Source organism: Sinocyclocheilus anshuiensis, unplaced genomic scaffold (assembly GCF_001515605.1).
Source record: "Sinocyclocheilus anshuiensis isolate Anshui unplaced genomic scaffold, SAMN03320099.WGS_v1.1 scaffold431, whole genome shotgun sequence".
Classification (NCBI taxonomy): domain Eukaryota; kingdom Metazoa; phylum Chordata; class Actinopteri; order Cypriniformes; family Cyprinidae; genus Sinocyclocheilus; species Sinocyclocheilus anshuiensis.
Window position 1 is genome coordinate 583,386 of NW_015551065.1, and position 14,858 is coordinate 598,243.

Genomic DNA, 14,858 nt, shown 5'->3' on the forward strand with positions numbered 1-14,858 from the left:
AGGCAGCCACTGCATTTTAATCATGATCCAAATAAAGATGCTGCATACATGCAACATGAGCAGTTTTTAATCTAATTTGAAGCAAACACAGAATGGTTTGACTTCAGTTTTGTGAAACTATACATAAACATATCTGCATGAAACAGCAGAGCTGAATGAGACGCAGATACACTCTCTGCCAGCAGGTGGCGCTTAAAGCGTTTCCTTGGTTTCCGCGGAAAACAAAGCAGCGCTGCACTTATGAACTTTAATATGCGTTATACAGAGGCAAGATGAAAAGAAAAAATACCATCTAAACTTTTCTAAAGACAGTAAGTTCCCCTCAGACATGCATTCATATAAACTCCTACCCCTAATTGAATCGCGATTTGTTTAGCATCTCAACCGATTTGAATCGTCACATATTTGAATCAATTTTCAACCGGCTCGCGGTTAATCATTACATCCCTACACCTTACACTAGTGAGAATTTTACTAGTATTAAAATACTTAACATTAGCAAAATTAAACTTACATATTCAATAATAATTGGCGACACTGACCTAATTGGATTATTTCATAATGATAATTATATATAAATCCTAAAATTATTTAAAGGTATGCTTAATTTTGCTAAATATTAAATGTTAAATATGTTTATTTCTTGTAATTTTGGGGTTAAAATGTTAAAATGTGGCCTGGACATGTGGGCATATGTGAGATTAAATGTCTTTGGAATAAAGAACGTATGTGGCTATTAAAGGGATAGTTCACACGGACTACTTTGTCGATCATCTTGGTACTTTTCTGGACCTTGAACGAGGTAGTTACCTTGCTGTCTATGGGAGGGTCAGAGAGCCCTCAGATTTCATCAAAAATAACTTAAATTGTGTTCCGAAGATGAACGAAGGTCTTACGGGTTTGAAACGACATGAGGGCGAGTAATTAATGACAGAATTTTCATTTTTGGGTGAACTAACCCTTTAAAAAACTGAATAAAAATACATAAATGAATAAACAAACAAACATATCACAAAAAAAGGTTCTCTCACCACATAGAGCCCATAAAGGTTGTGAACATCTCTGTGCTCCCAGACACCATGAAGTGCATCTTTGTGCATGGTGACCTCAGGCCCATTAAACACAGACGGCTCGTTCATGTCATTCCAGATGTACTGATTCTCCATGGAACCCTGGACAAAGACACACAACATTTCATAAAAATACAATACTAAAATCATCAATGTTAACATTTTAATTTTGAAAGACAATCTAATGAGAAACCCTCACCTCATACTGGTCATATGCAAACTGGCTGGCCCACCAGGCTCTCATCTCAGGGTTAGTGAAGTCTGGATAGCCCGAATTACCTTCAGGAGAGAAAACAATTCATTTCAGAGCTCTGAAGAGTTCGTCACATTGATTTTAAGACAGCTGGATGAGTAGCTACACACCTGGCCAACACCAGCCTTCATAGTCTCCTCCATCTTTGTTTTTGACATAAAAGTTTTTGGAGCGAATCTCATTGTGAATCTTGTAGCCGCTGTCCACCCTGATGTGAGGATCTACAATGGCCACTAGCTGAGGAGACCGAAAAAAACAATGTCACAAATTTATCAAAGCCTTTAGTAATTCAAATGATTTTGGACTCTGTGATATTCATTATATATTCACGATCGGTTTGCTAGCAATATAATCATAAGCTACATTTTATTGAACATACTAATGATTTGCATTCATGTTTTCTTTGGAAAACTTAATGGTGAATAAAGTGGAATTGGACTACTTGCATTATTTTTCCTTTCCTTGCAAATTGTGAGTATAACAGCTTAAAGTCATAGTGAAACAGAAGATGCAACAGATTTTACAACCACATTTAGACATATTGTGAAGCCAGTTATTTAAAAAGAAGAAAGAAAAGTAGGGTGGGACTTGATTTTATCCATTAATTGTTGATTGGATATAAGATATAATTTCAGACACTCACTTTGCGTCTTTTGTCCATCAGGCCCTGCAGCATTTCTTTAGGTTGGGGGAAATTGCTGGGATCCCAGGTGAAGTAGCGCTTTCCGTCTGCATGTTCAATGTCCAGCCAAATGAAGTCATATGGGATGTCATGCTCATCAAAGCCCTGGTCGACAGTCTTTACATCCTCCTGATCATTATAGTTCCAGCGGCATTGATGATATGCCAGCGCAGAGAGAGGAGGAAACGACTGAGTGCCTAAGAAAGAGAGGGTTATGTTTAGGAGGAGGATAAATGTAACACTTTCAAACTACCTTATGAACACAGAATAAAGGACATTATACCACTAATAATGATTCAAAATCTGCATATGATTTATGGATTCAGATTTAATGTAAAATGTAATCTTATAAAAAGTCATATCTTATTATTTTTCTGATTAATAACTTCTCATTAATGAGCAAACCTTTTATTACTACATTTATATATTTTTTGTTAATTAAAAAAAAAGAAATTCTTTGAAATTAAAAATTATACATTAACTATATTATGAAAGATAAAAATTTATTATTTATGTTTTTAATTCTACAATTTTGTTTGGATATATTATTATGTGAAATTTATAAGAACATGTAATCTGAGAATTACCAATAGATTAAGATTAAGATTAAATTCCTCATGACTGATCAAAAGCAGCCCCAATTGATTAAATCTACATATTCATTTTCTATCAAAACAAATTATTATGGAGTAACAGAATACATTCAATCAATTTTTCATGCTGCAATGGTTCATAAATAGCCATGCATATTGATGTTTATCAACAAAATTCAGTTCCAAGAGTGTGTGTGAGATACGGTATATTTTACAAAATTATTTTTGAGACCAATCTAACTCAAACAGTCAGGTTTGTTAGTCTTGCTTTATTTGCAAAGTTTGGTTCCCCTACTAAACCCTATGCAATTGTTAGACATTTGTACATATCTCTTCCAGGTCAACATGGAACCAAATGCAATATTTGATAACGGTAAAGTAATAGGATTTTACTTAGGAGTAATTAGGATTAAATGATGACAGACTGAGTGAACTATACATTTAAGTTGAAACCAACATGAAATGTCCTTTACAAAAATGTTTCCCAAGTTTAGAATTAACACTGCATGCAGTGATGTGCGTGGTGGCACTTCCTTTTCCTGTGTGTTTGTGTACCTGTAAGCGAGGCATACTGAGTGAAGACATCCGCAGGTTTTGGTCCCAGCATGATAAAGACATCAATAAGTCCACTCTCAGATATCCAGCGTACATCCGTCTGAGGAACTTCATTAGAAACTTGTACAAAGTCCAGTATTTTTCCAAACACTGTCTGAAATATGGACACACATTTAAAGGAATTGTTATAAAACATTTAAAGATATGCACTGATACCAAAACTGATAGACTTGATCAAACAAACTGTTAACATCAGGCAATATTGCAAGGCTCTCTGATATATTGTGCTTCCCTAATTTGAACCTTGTCGACCAAAATCATTAGACAACTTAACAAAAATAACTAAAGAAAGAGCAGGTTGCTCACTCTCACCTTTCCTGCTGTATTTGAGCTGATGTCCACCCATGTCTCTGCTGCATTGAGCCAGAAGATGCCCATGGTGCGGTCAGTGCTATGAGATATGAGGACAGGAACTGCCCCATAAAGGGCCATTGGGTTGTGTAGCTCATACTGAAAAACATCCAAGTTGTACAGCCGATACGGGTCTGATCCACTATGAAAAACAACAAAACAATGGTTTAGGGGAACACTGTTTATGTGATTTTGTGCCAGAATGATAAGCTAAAAAAAAACTAATGAATAATAAGCTGGTGTCACATAATGTTTCATAACAACGGATCTTCATTTAAATATAATCAATATTCAGTTTAGACTTGGCTGGTGGACAGCATGGCTAATAGCAAAACCAGCACTAGCCAGCAACAATCACCCTAGACCAGCATCAAAATCAGTATATATTTATATTTGAATTCATGTCTGCATTTGAAAAAAAAAAAAAAAAAAAAAAGTTCACCTAAAAATGACAACTTCAAAAACAGGCCATCCAAGATGCATTTGAGTTTGTTTCTTCATCGGAACAGATTTGGATAAATGTAGCATTGCATCACTTGCTCACCAATAGATGCTCCTCAGTGAATGGGTGCCGTCAGAATGAGAGTCCAGCAGCTGATAAAAATATCACAATAATCCACACCACTCCAGTCCATCAATTAATGGCTTGTCAAGCAAAAAGCTGCATGTTTGGAAGAAACAAATCCAACATTAAGGGGTTTTTAACTTCAAACCGTTGCTTTCTCTAAAATATGAGTCAATAATCCATAATATTGCTTTCTCCAGTGAAAAAAAATGGTCTTGTCTGAATCAGCAGAGAAATATGCACATATCAAGTATTGTTTACAAGAGAAAACAGTCCAACGCAGTTCTAAACAAATATATGGGTGTATTTTGATGTGAGAGGATGACAGTGGATGGACTTTTTTTTTTTTTTTACTGGAGGAAGCGTTATTATGGACTCATATTTTAGCTGGAAGCAAGTTAAAACGTCTTAATGCTGGATTTATTTCTTACAAACACACAGCTTTTGACTTCACAAGATGTTAATTGATGGACTAAAGTCATGTGGATTACCTCTGGATCAGTGTCATGTTTTTATCAGCTGTTTGGACTCTCATTCTGATGGCACCCATTCACTGCATAGGATCCATCTGTATTCAAGAGAAGTAATGCTAAATTTCTCCTAATCCGAAGAAGCAAACTCATCTTGGATGGCCTAACAGCGAGTACATTCAGCTTTGGGTGAACTATTCCTTTAAGTTGCTTGTGTGTCCCGCATCAATCTCATGCATGTGTAAAAACTCACTCGGTGTTTTTCAGTTTGAGTGTGTCTGCGTGTTCCGGAATGCCATAGACGTGTTCCACACCAGGTAGAGAAAAATCTAAACTAATAGACGATGGACCTGAGTTGAAAAGAAGATACAAAAAAAAAAAAAAAGATTAAACAAACAAACAAACACACTTGACTGGAATTATCTCACCAATATTCCACTGAATATGTTAGAGTAAAATGAGAAAGATTTAACCACATTTCAATATACCATTGGGCTTTGAATCAGTATGAGATTTAAATGTTTCCTCCCACATGCCCGGTTTATCCTCTTCTTCTTTTATCTGTCCATCCTAAATAAAAAAAAGAGATAAAGAAAAAAAGTCAACAGGTTAAGTTCGTATGGAAAAAAGGAAAACATGTTTAAATTTTACCACTAATGACAAATTGTTGCAGAGCTCAAAGCTCAGAAATAAATGTTACACTATCTAGGTATTGTTAAACAAATACAACAGGGTAAGAGAAGTCTAGTTGTTGAAAACATATCTACACACACCTCATCGGTTTGCTGCTCCACATTCTCCTGTCCTGTCACTTGCTCCGACTCACTTTTACTGCAAAGCAGGCAAAGTTTCTCTTAATACAAATATGTATTGGTACAACTAAACAAGTTTAAACTACGTTAAGGAGGGTGAATTAGAGGTGCACCTATATGACTCATTGATAATCAGACCAATACAATACCTGTTCTTGATAACATTTTGCAATTAAGCTCAAATACAGGGTGATTCTACGACAAAACAAACATCTGTTAATTTTTGTTACAAAAATTACAAGTTTGCTTTGACTGGCCATTGCTATTAAATGCATGTTAAACAGAGCATGTGTCATCCCGGTAAAAACTACTTTTCAAATAATATTCTGGATGAATGTAATTGTGTATAGGGCTGCACAATTAATCGAATTTCTAATCGCGATTACAATTATGGATGCCACAATTACATAATCGTTCAAAGTGGCAATTAATCGTTCAAAGTCCAATTATGTTATTCTGCACGCTTAAGATATGTTTTTTTCTTTCTACATTTTATCTTAAGGGTTTTTCCATTGTTTTAGTATAACAATACCATTCATATTTTTACTTTTTTATAATTTAAAGAAGAAACCAATCCGATGTATATTTAACATTTGAGGCTCAATACTATAGAAAAGCACTAAAGGTTTTTCAGTTAGAGTGTTTTCAGCTTGTTTATTTTCATATAAAAATACGGCATGCAGTTGCATCAAACAATGGTATAAACATCATTCAATGTAAATTGTGATAATTGTAATTAATAATCGCAATTACAATTTCAAGGGAATAATCGACAATTATGATTTTTGTCAATCGTGCAGCCCTAATTGTGTAGTTGTTTAACAATGATTTTATTAAACCATCTAATAAATGGTGGATGGAGTTAATGAAACAGCGTTTGTCAAGAAGGTTGGCTATTTGCACAGTGTAAACGGACGAATTAAAGGCTATGTATCACCTGTAAAAACAGTATAATGCACCTCTGGGGTGAATGCATCTCAATAAAAAAAAAAAAATAGATCACTCGTTTCTTCACAAAAAGTTATTTTCATCCATTAATACAATCAATGAGGACAAATCATTTTGTTGAGATGCACATAGTTATGTTTAAAAGATCATTTTGGACCTTTGTCCTTCAATACTGCATGTAAATGTAATTACGCAAGTTTCAAGATTAACATTTATCAAAGGCAAATATACATTTTTGGGAAATGGTAAATAACTTTTTTTGTTGTTGTTTTTCTTTTGTTTTGTTTAACCAAATACAGTTTCATGGTCAGTAAATGTTTATGATCCATCAACAACTGGCAGGTGCAACGAAAGGTACGACTATATGACTATAGATGAAAATACTACAAAACTAATGGCCGTAACATTATAATCAAATCTAAACAATGATTACTAACGATTTTAGGTACTACAATTATTATTTCAATCTAGAACACACATTGAACAAAGCAAATTGTACACTACTGGATAAGGTGTGCATGCAAAATTTGGGGTAATGCAGATATTTAAACTACTATTGATTAAAACAAGTTAACAAATGTTAATTCGACATTGAGTTTAAAGCAATAGTTTACCCAAAAATGAACATTTCCTGATTATTATTTCCTGAGAATGGATAAATATTGGGAAATTTTCATTTTGGGGGGGAACTATTCCTTTACGTAAAAGAAATGTAAATCTAAGATTTTTTTTTTTTTTACAGTCAATAAATGGATGTTACCTAGAGAACATGCTCTTGAGTGAGTCCCACATGCTACCAACTGTGCTACTTATTTTATGAGAGATACTGCTGAGCGGGACAGAAGAGAAGAAAGTTGAGAAAAAGAGGGGAAGGAAAATAGAATGTGATGAGAATTTCAGTAAAAACATTTACAAACATATTTCTGAATGAAATGTCTGACACAATTACTTGAGCTGTCATTATCTGAAAGATATAAATCTCAGAACCCAGTATTTTAAAAAAAATTAAAGTGTCATTTTAACCTGATGGCAATTATGCTGTAATACATTTTTATTCTCAGAATAAAATAAAATCAGACATCAAGTCATATTACGCTTTACAAGTCATATTACGCAAAACACCACAAACCAACCCAAATGGTGACCATTTAGACTCCAACAGAAGGGTTTTAAAAAATCCATTCAAAATTATTGACGTTTGTTGAAACCTAACATGGATCCAAAGTTGTGTGTATATAATGCTTATATATGCTTCTGTAGAACTAGTAAATCAATGCAGCTCCTGTTCAAAATCAAGTTTTTATGTATAACTGTAGTTTTGAATAAAAATCTAAGTCTATTTTTATTGTTATAATCAATGGAGGCTTCTATTTAACACTTTCACATGGTTTCGTTGTTGACGTTTCATCCACATAAATGGTTTTAATACTGTGATTCATCTCAGAAATTCTCAGAAGTCTTTATTGAAGACTTTTTGGAAATTCCCATGAAGACGATGAAAGGGAAAACCAGAGCAAAGGTCATTGAAAAAATTGGACGATCACTGTCTGATGTGCTTAACTGGGCTTAGATGAAAGCAGTCCTGCTTTAACGGAGTTAGTGCAGACAGGGAAAGCCAGAAATGAAGAAAGTAGAAAGTGAGAGATTAATCCTCAGATTTTAATCAGGGGGAACACAGAGAAGAAAAAAATGCATTCCAGCAGCAACAAACCCCTTTTATATTTGTGCAAAAATTATTGGCATCTGTACTCCAGCCTTAAGGGGTTTGCTGCAACCAGGCCCTGATGCACTTAATGAAATAATGTTTTTAATTGTGCAATTTTTTTTTACAGTAGCTAGTCCATTAAGGTATGACTAATTAAGCTCATTCTCATGTGTTGATAGTTTGTTTTAAAATCTTAATTGTCATGAAAATAATGCCACAATGCAAAAAAAGTGTTGATGGTCTAAAAAAAACAGGCATCATTTTCTTTGTGCAAAATAATATCTTTGTTTTTTTAGGTGAAATATGACTAATAAGGCTGCATTTACACTGGCACGCAAAAATCCTATTTTTTACTCACATGTGATACAGATCTGATATACACACGTAATCACAAAAATCTGCACAAGATCCTATTTTTCACATCTGTTCTGAGCAACATCCAATAGTGGTTTTAAAGTAGATACATATCCAACATCTGGACATCTGACTTGCATCTAAACAAGTAAATCCGATTCCCATTGGAATTCCAAGCCATTTCAAGACGAGGGAGACACATTTGCCCATAAAGACAACTTCGCATAATGTCAAATTATGAAGCAGATGTTGCCTGCATGCTAGTGATGCAACCATGGAGTTTATAGGAATATTTTTTTCTTACAAAAAAAAATCAGATATGGTCAAAAGATTGGATCTGTGCATTTAGCCTTGCAGTGTAAACGCAGCCTAAATGTATTGGTCTTGCATTTAACTGCAGACTACATAACTGCAGTGTGTGCTTATTATAAACAGAACATTACTGTGCATTTGTGTGGATGCATACATATAGTCATAGGTTAGGATTTTGTTATGGTTCTTGGTGTGAAGACTGTGTGTCTATGAAAGGTAGAAAGAGTGAAAAATATTAAATTAATCAGAAATACAGCCCAGGAAAGCAGTGCTAACTTTTTAGTATTAAGTATTATTTATTGAATATTATTTCAGTATTAAACTTTTTCATATTTATATAATGTGGGTAGTACGAACTTCCTGTATGTGATGCCCTTTCTGCCCGCTTGTGTTGTTGGACTCACGTGTCCTTGCGTGCTCGTAGGTGCTCGAAGGCCAACAGGCCACGGGAGTTGAGTGACATGAGCACTTGAGGACCCTCAACGATGTCCAGCCGAAATGGCTGAGCACTTACGATGAGCCGCTGATCTTTGCCACCCAGAGACAACACCAGACTATTCTCATCCTGAGCCACCACTGAGAGCCTGTAGACAGACACAAGACATTCACCTGTTAATGTGTGAAGAGAACAGCATAGCTCAATGATGATCATTTTTATAAAAATGACAAATTGTTCCAAATTATAATATGCAAAATGGAACCTTCTCTAGACAGATAAGAAAACATTACGAAACACAAGAAGCTTTTAATGGGCAATATTTTGCATTTTTAAATTATCAGTATCGGCTGATAAGTTGTTCTGTATGGCCAATAAGTTTTGTAAGCAGATTTTATTTTGTCAGCGACTAGACTTTTATTTTGACAGCACTAAGAATGTCAGTGGCTGAGCGCTTTTAATACTTGATTTCAAACTATGTTGCACTATATCCAACTATATTGTCATATTCATGCCACTGCATAAAATTAGTTTTACCTGTCTTTATTTTGAGAAAATATAACAAACTTATAAGATTACTGATTGCACTGTTGGTTACAGTTTACTTCATTTTTAAACATCATTTCATTTGTGAAAAGTACTACAAAATACTTGTGAAACATACATTTACATAATTGTTCTTTATCAAGTTCAAATATTTTTTTTCATATTAATTTTACAATTAAGTATTTCTAATGTAGTAAATATGTAAAACAAATCTAAATTTCATTGCAGCAAATGTTATGTGGGTCAATGACGTGACGCCTAAATTTTCTGTCCGATTGCATTTTTTCAGTTAAAAATTGGTTTAAATGCATAAAAAAGATGCCATATATATGAAGGACCTCTCCTATGAACTCACTTTAACTTTTCAAAAAACAGTTATTTCTAATTTCTGTTATTCAATGTGTCAAAATATCATGTGGTGCAACCGTCCGGCCATAACTTTTTTTTGTAAACATCTTTGAAATTACCCTAAATATATTCAAATTAATTTTATGCACTATTTGGCATGATTTCCAAAGTGTTTTGTAATCCTGTGTAAAATTGCAAAGCATTTGTATTTATATTTCCATCATAATATACAAACAAACTTTGTCCGATGATTTCATGATTTCATTTCATGAAATATCATGTGGTGCGACCATCAAGAAACTACCTTTTTGGGACTTTTATGTTGAAAGTATGTTCAAAGATCGGACTTTGCATCATATACCAATTTGCTAAGGACCCATGGAAGCATCAAGCAGGTTTGTAAGTCTCTTTCAAATTTGGAAAAAAAATAACCTTTTTAACGGCTGGTATGTAGTTACCACATTTGGATATCATGTGGTATGACCTAAAAAAAACATCAATGAATATTAAGTTATTTCTGCAAGTATTTATTTTCATTATATATTTCATAGTGACCTTTTGTGGGAAGCTAGCTTGTTTTGTTTAGGTGGCCAATTCTGTGCTTGTAAATTTTGACTGAATTTGAAAATATCATGTGGTGCGACCACTGCAGAGTGTATTCCATTATAGATATATGTCCCAGATTGGCAGTTTTTGTGCTTTTATATTCAACTTATGGTTTATATACATAAAATATCTTATTTTAGTATAAATTTGGAATAGATTTTTATGCAATTTGGGTCATTTCAGACGGTTTGTGTTTAATCTTTGTACAATATGAGAAAAAATGCAAAAAAAAAATAATTCAGAGCATGTAATTTTAGTTTGGTAATTATGCATTTATTAGTAATTTTTTAAATCTATTCTGCCAGATTTCACTGCCAAGCAAAGTAAAATAAACGCTCACCATAGGCAGCATGTTAATTCTGACCCTGCAGTCTAGCACAAACTCCAGATGTAATTTTCTACTATAAGAAAGATGTTCATGTTATCTCAAAACCTGAGCCAGCAACCTCCCCATACTCTAAATTGACCTTTCACAAAGACCTGCCCCCCTTAGTTACGGTTGCTACGTATGACAAACCATGGCACTTTTATGCCATACATCATGTTCTAACGCATTGAAAAATACATCACGGAGCAAAGAGGACACTGACAATGAGCTGACAGACAAGACAGAGCTGGTTACAAACAAACAAATAATTAGCTGGCAAACAACAAATACTGTTTTGTGGCTCTTTAACGTGTCGTGACAGATCGCTGTAGCGCCTCAGTTCAAGCGGCACATGAACTGATCATCTCTTCATCTTTACTATTCATAGCACGAAATAAACATGAATGAACATCAGAAGGTATCTTGTTTCAACCGTGAAATGTCAATATACACCATTTTTCAAGTTCAAGTCCACCGACGTTAATCTACTCTCCTGTCTGGTTTGTTTGTTGAACAAAAATGACGGATTCAGCGTTATAATAGGAATATGTCAGACTGCCTGTTAATCAAACTCCCGGCGAAAGGGTCAATTGAGCAGCCAATGTTGGGCAAAGTACAGAAATAACTGGGGCTAAAGAAATGCCTGCAGTTAATGCCACGTGCTGCACTTTTCACACGTCTCTTTAAATAGATTTTTAATGATATAAGGTCTTTGGGTCATTTGGAGCAACCACTCATCATGTGGTGTGACCAATAATAGCAATAACTGTATTAAATTAAAAATAAAATATCTAATTTCTGTGGTTGAAATATGAATCACTGCTACAGTATGCTTAAGTGAATGGTATTTTTAAAACATTTTTATCAGTTTTATGCAATTTACAGGAAAAATAAGCCTGTTAACTACATTTAAGAAGGCAACTGCAATTATAGAACAAAAATAAGATCTCATTATTTACAAAAACTCAAATTAAATGCAAATACTTTGTTTCTAAACACTTTAATTACTGAGAACATAAAAAAAAAATTCTAAGCATGTTAAGGAAATTATTTAATTTTAATATAAATCATGGTCGCACCACATGACATTTTTTAAGGCTACGGACAATTCATCTTGATGAAAAAAACAATAAAATCACTTCATTTAAAATGTTAATATGAATTTAATGTGTACACAACATTCTTAATGTTTGAACAATTACAATAGATATTATTATTTTTAGTATTTTAAAATTGGCCTGTCGAAAAACCTTATACGTCAATGACCCATGTACATTAGTTCAGTTAAATAGTGTAATATCATGTATATCAGCCACCCTCCCTCTAAATGCTTTGCGGAGTTTTTTAACCTGATTTACAGTCTAGTCGTAAATCTATTTACAAGTTCATGCTAGTTACCAAAAGTCAGAGGCAGTGCAGATTTGAGTTGACAGATTTCATAGAAAATCATAGTGTATGATGGTCACAGACTCAGATTTTTTTTTTCTTTGCTTCAGACTATTTCATCCAGTTAGAAGAGATCAAACATGTTTGATACTTTGATTTACAAAGTCATCAAGTAAATGATTTCAGATTTTAAAAGTCATGTAGTGTATTCCAGCCTTAAGATATCATACTGGCCATCAAAAAATCCACACCGGTCGACCACTAGGGTCTTAGGTTCATTTTAAAAATGACAAAGGACCTGACTCAGTTTACAAATGTCTAGTTGTTTCATCTGTATACAGTAAAATCAGTTCTGATGGAATAAGTAATCTTGACTCACGCTTCAGTAATGGGATCAGAGATGAGTACATCCGGAACCTCGTAACGAGGCTTAAGTGGTTTGAGTTCATTAATCTTCACCCGTGTCATGTTGCCCTGCAGTCTGTACAGCTCAAGCAATAAGCGAACCTACAAACAAATGCAAAGAGTCTCAGTTCTTCCACCCTGTGGAGCACAACATTGACCAGACACTTTTTCAGCAGTCGTGGCAATGGAAACATTTTTCATTTCTGACAAATTCTTCAAAAAGGAATTCTATTAGGAGTGGAGGAAAAAAATAATTTCTCTGATGCATAATGATTCTATCTTCTGCTAATCTTAACACTCTTAATTAAAGCATTCAGAAATATGGAAAGCACTTCTTGTTTATTGCTTGTAATATGTTTCTTTGTTCCCCTTTATTAGTTTATATTTGCTGTTTTATGGCTGTATAGCTAATTAATAATTCTTAACATACAATTGTTTTGATTTACTATTACTTTGTAATTATTTAAAAAAGTGCTCCTTATATTCAAAAGTAATTTAACAAAAATGCATAAATAAATAGAAGTCATTATTAACGTAGATAAAGAATCATTTCAGATTCGGATTATGAATCTCAGAATCTGAATCAGATCGGATTCCCACCGCTAAATTCTATATCTTAAAGTCGGAATGAAACAGCAATCATCTTTTCTTCCCTACTGTGATGTATACCTGATTGAAATGAATTCTCAAACAAGAAAAAGGTGTAAAACAGGACCTGATTTTGTCCCTGTGAGTGACAGGGATTATTGTCCTGGATTATTGCCTTCAGAGAGTAAATGTTGTTGTGAGGTGGAGGGGAAGTCAGTGTTTTTGAAAAAAAGATTACGAGGGCACATGAATACAAATTTTTTTTTGTATTAAATTAAATGACGTGCATGGATAAATAATTTAAAATAAATATTGCAGTTAAATTGAATAATCATTAAAAAACAAGATTTGTAATTTTGATTTCACTGTGACTTTAACCCAAACAGCCAACTTTGAGATGAATCACAACATTTGATGTGAAGAAACTGCGATGGATCTGTCTATTTTAGTATATTTTGTGACCTTGTTGTTGTCATTGATGAGCTGCAGGGTGAGTCTTGAGTCGCTCAGCTCCAGCGTGTCCAGCAGAGCTCTGTACGGAGACTGACCCGGCTTCAGCTCCCTCTGATGCCTACAAACATCCAGAAATCATTCATATACAACAAAACATCAGACATGTCACATTTGTGCAACAATCTGAATGTGGATATGGATAAACACTGTATCTGATGAAAAGGCTTTGGAAGTAAAACAAAAGGACTAATCACATCTGTCTGAAAAATCATCTACTGTCTCAGGCTTCCTCATTAGCTAGTTCATTCCTAATGTTAAAATTGTCAAAAAAAAAGATTTATTTTCAACTGAGGTGACTAAGTTCATTTGAAGAACATACTGCAAAGTGTACTCTATAAACTCAAAAACTATATAATTAGTAAACTAGCAGTATACCTACAAGTTCACTATAGTGTAGTTGCAATACTAAAGAAACGCTTAAATGAAAACTAGTTGGTTTACTATTTTACATATTTTTGCATTTTAAAGGGGTCATATGATGTGATTTCAATTTTTCCTTTCTCTTTGGAGTGTTACAAGCTCTTGGTGCATAAAGAAGATCTGTAAAGTTGCAAAGACTAAAGTCTCAAATCCAAAGAGATATTCTTTATAAAAGTTAAGAGTCAGCCACACCTACCTAAAACGGCTCGTTCTAACACGCCCCCACATATCTACCTCACGATGTGGGAAGATTTGCATAATGCCACCCAAATGTTCACGCAAAGAAAGAAGGCGTAACTTTTATTCTCGCTGTAGTATTGTTGCCGCCGCCGCCATGTAGTGAAGGCGCTGTGTGCTTCGTTGTGAAAGCGAAACTACTTTGTTTGGCCTTCCAAAAGAGGACGATATCGCTTCGTCATGCCTAGAGCTGATCCGTGCTGGTTGCTGAGGAAATACTTCAACGCTGTCGATCGCCGGATCGGCTTTCACCGTGGACCAAGCGGAGTCCAGCCC

The 14,858-nt window shown here is 34.3% G+C and overlaps 1 protein-coding gene across 3 annotated transcripts in view; it reads right to left on the bottom strand.

Annotated features, from left to right (window-relative positions):
* The window catches only part of LOC107662060 (neutral alpha-glucosidase AB-like), a 26,043-nt gene that overhangs the window by 9,535 nt on the left and 1,650 nt on the right, over positions 1 to 14,858 (bottom strand). For 2 of the 3 annotated variants that reach the window (XM_016451927.1, XM_016451926.1), the window contains exons 3-15: positions 13,875 to 13,983; positions 12,799 to 12,926; positions 9,135 to 9,314; positions 7,120 to 7,185; positions 5,373 to 5,430; positions 5,088 to 5,169; positions 4,853 to 4,949; positions 3,526 to 3,706; positions 3,154 to 3,307; positions 1,967 to 2,202; positions 1,434 to 1,560; positions 1,270 to 1,349; positions 1,032 to 1,172 (exon numbers count right to left, since the gene is read on the bottom strand). In XM_016451927.1, coding sequence (XP_016307413.1) covers positions 1,032 to 1,172; positions 1,270 to 1,349; positions 1,434 to 1,560; positions 1,967 to 2,202; positions 3,154 to 3,307; positions 3,526 to 3,706; positions 4,853 to 4,949; positions 5,088 to 5,169; positions 5,373 to 5,430; positions 7,120 to 7,185; positions 9,135 to 9,314; positions 12,799 to 12,926; positions 13,875 to 13,983 — 1,639 coding nt within the window. The remainder of the gene's footprint in view (positions 1 to 1,031; positions 1,173 to 1,269; positions 1,350 to 1,433; positions 1,561 to 1,966; positions 2,203 to 3,153; positions 3,308 to 3,525; positions 3,707 to 4,852; positions 4,950 to 5,087; positions 5,170 to 5,372; positions 5,431 to 7,119; positions 7,186 to 9,134; positions 9,315 to 12,798; positions 12,927 to 13,874; positions 13,984 to 14,858) is intronic. The other variant, XM_016451928.1, reaches the window with a different exon arrangement.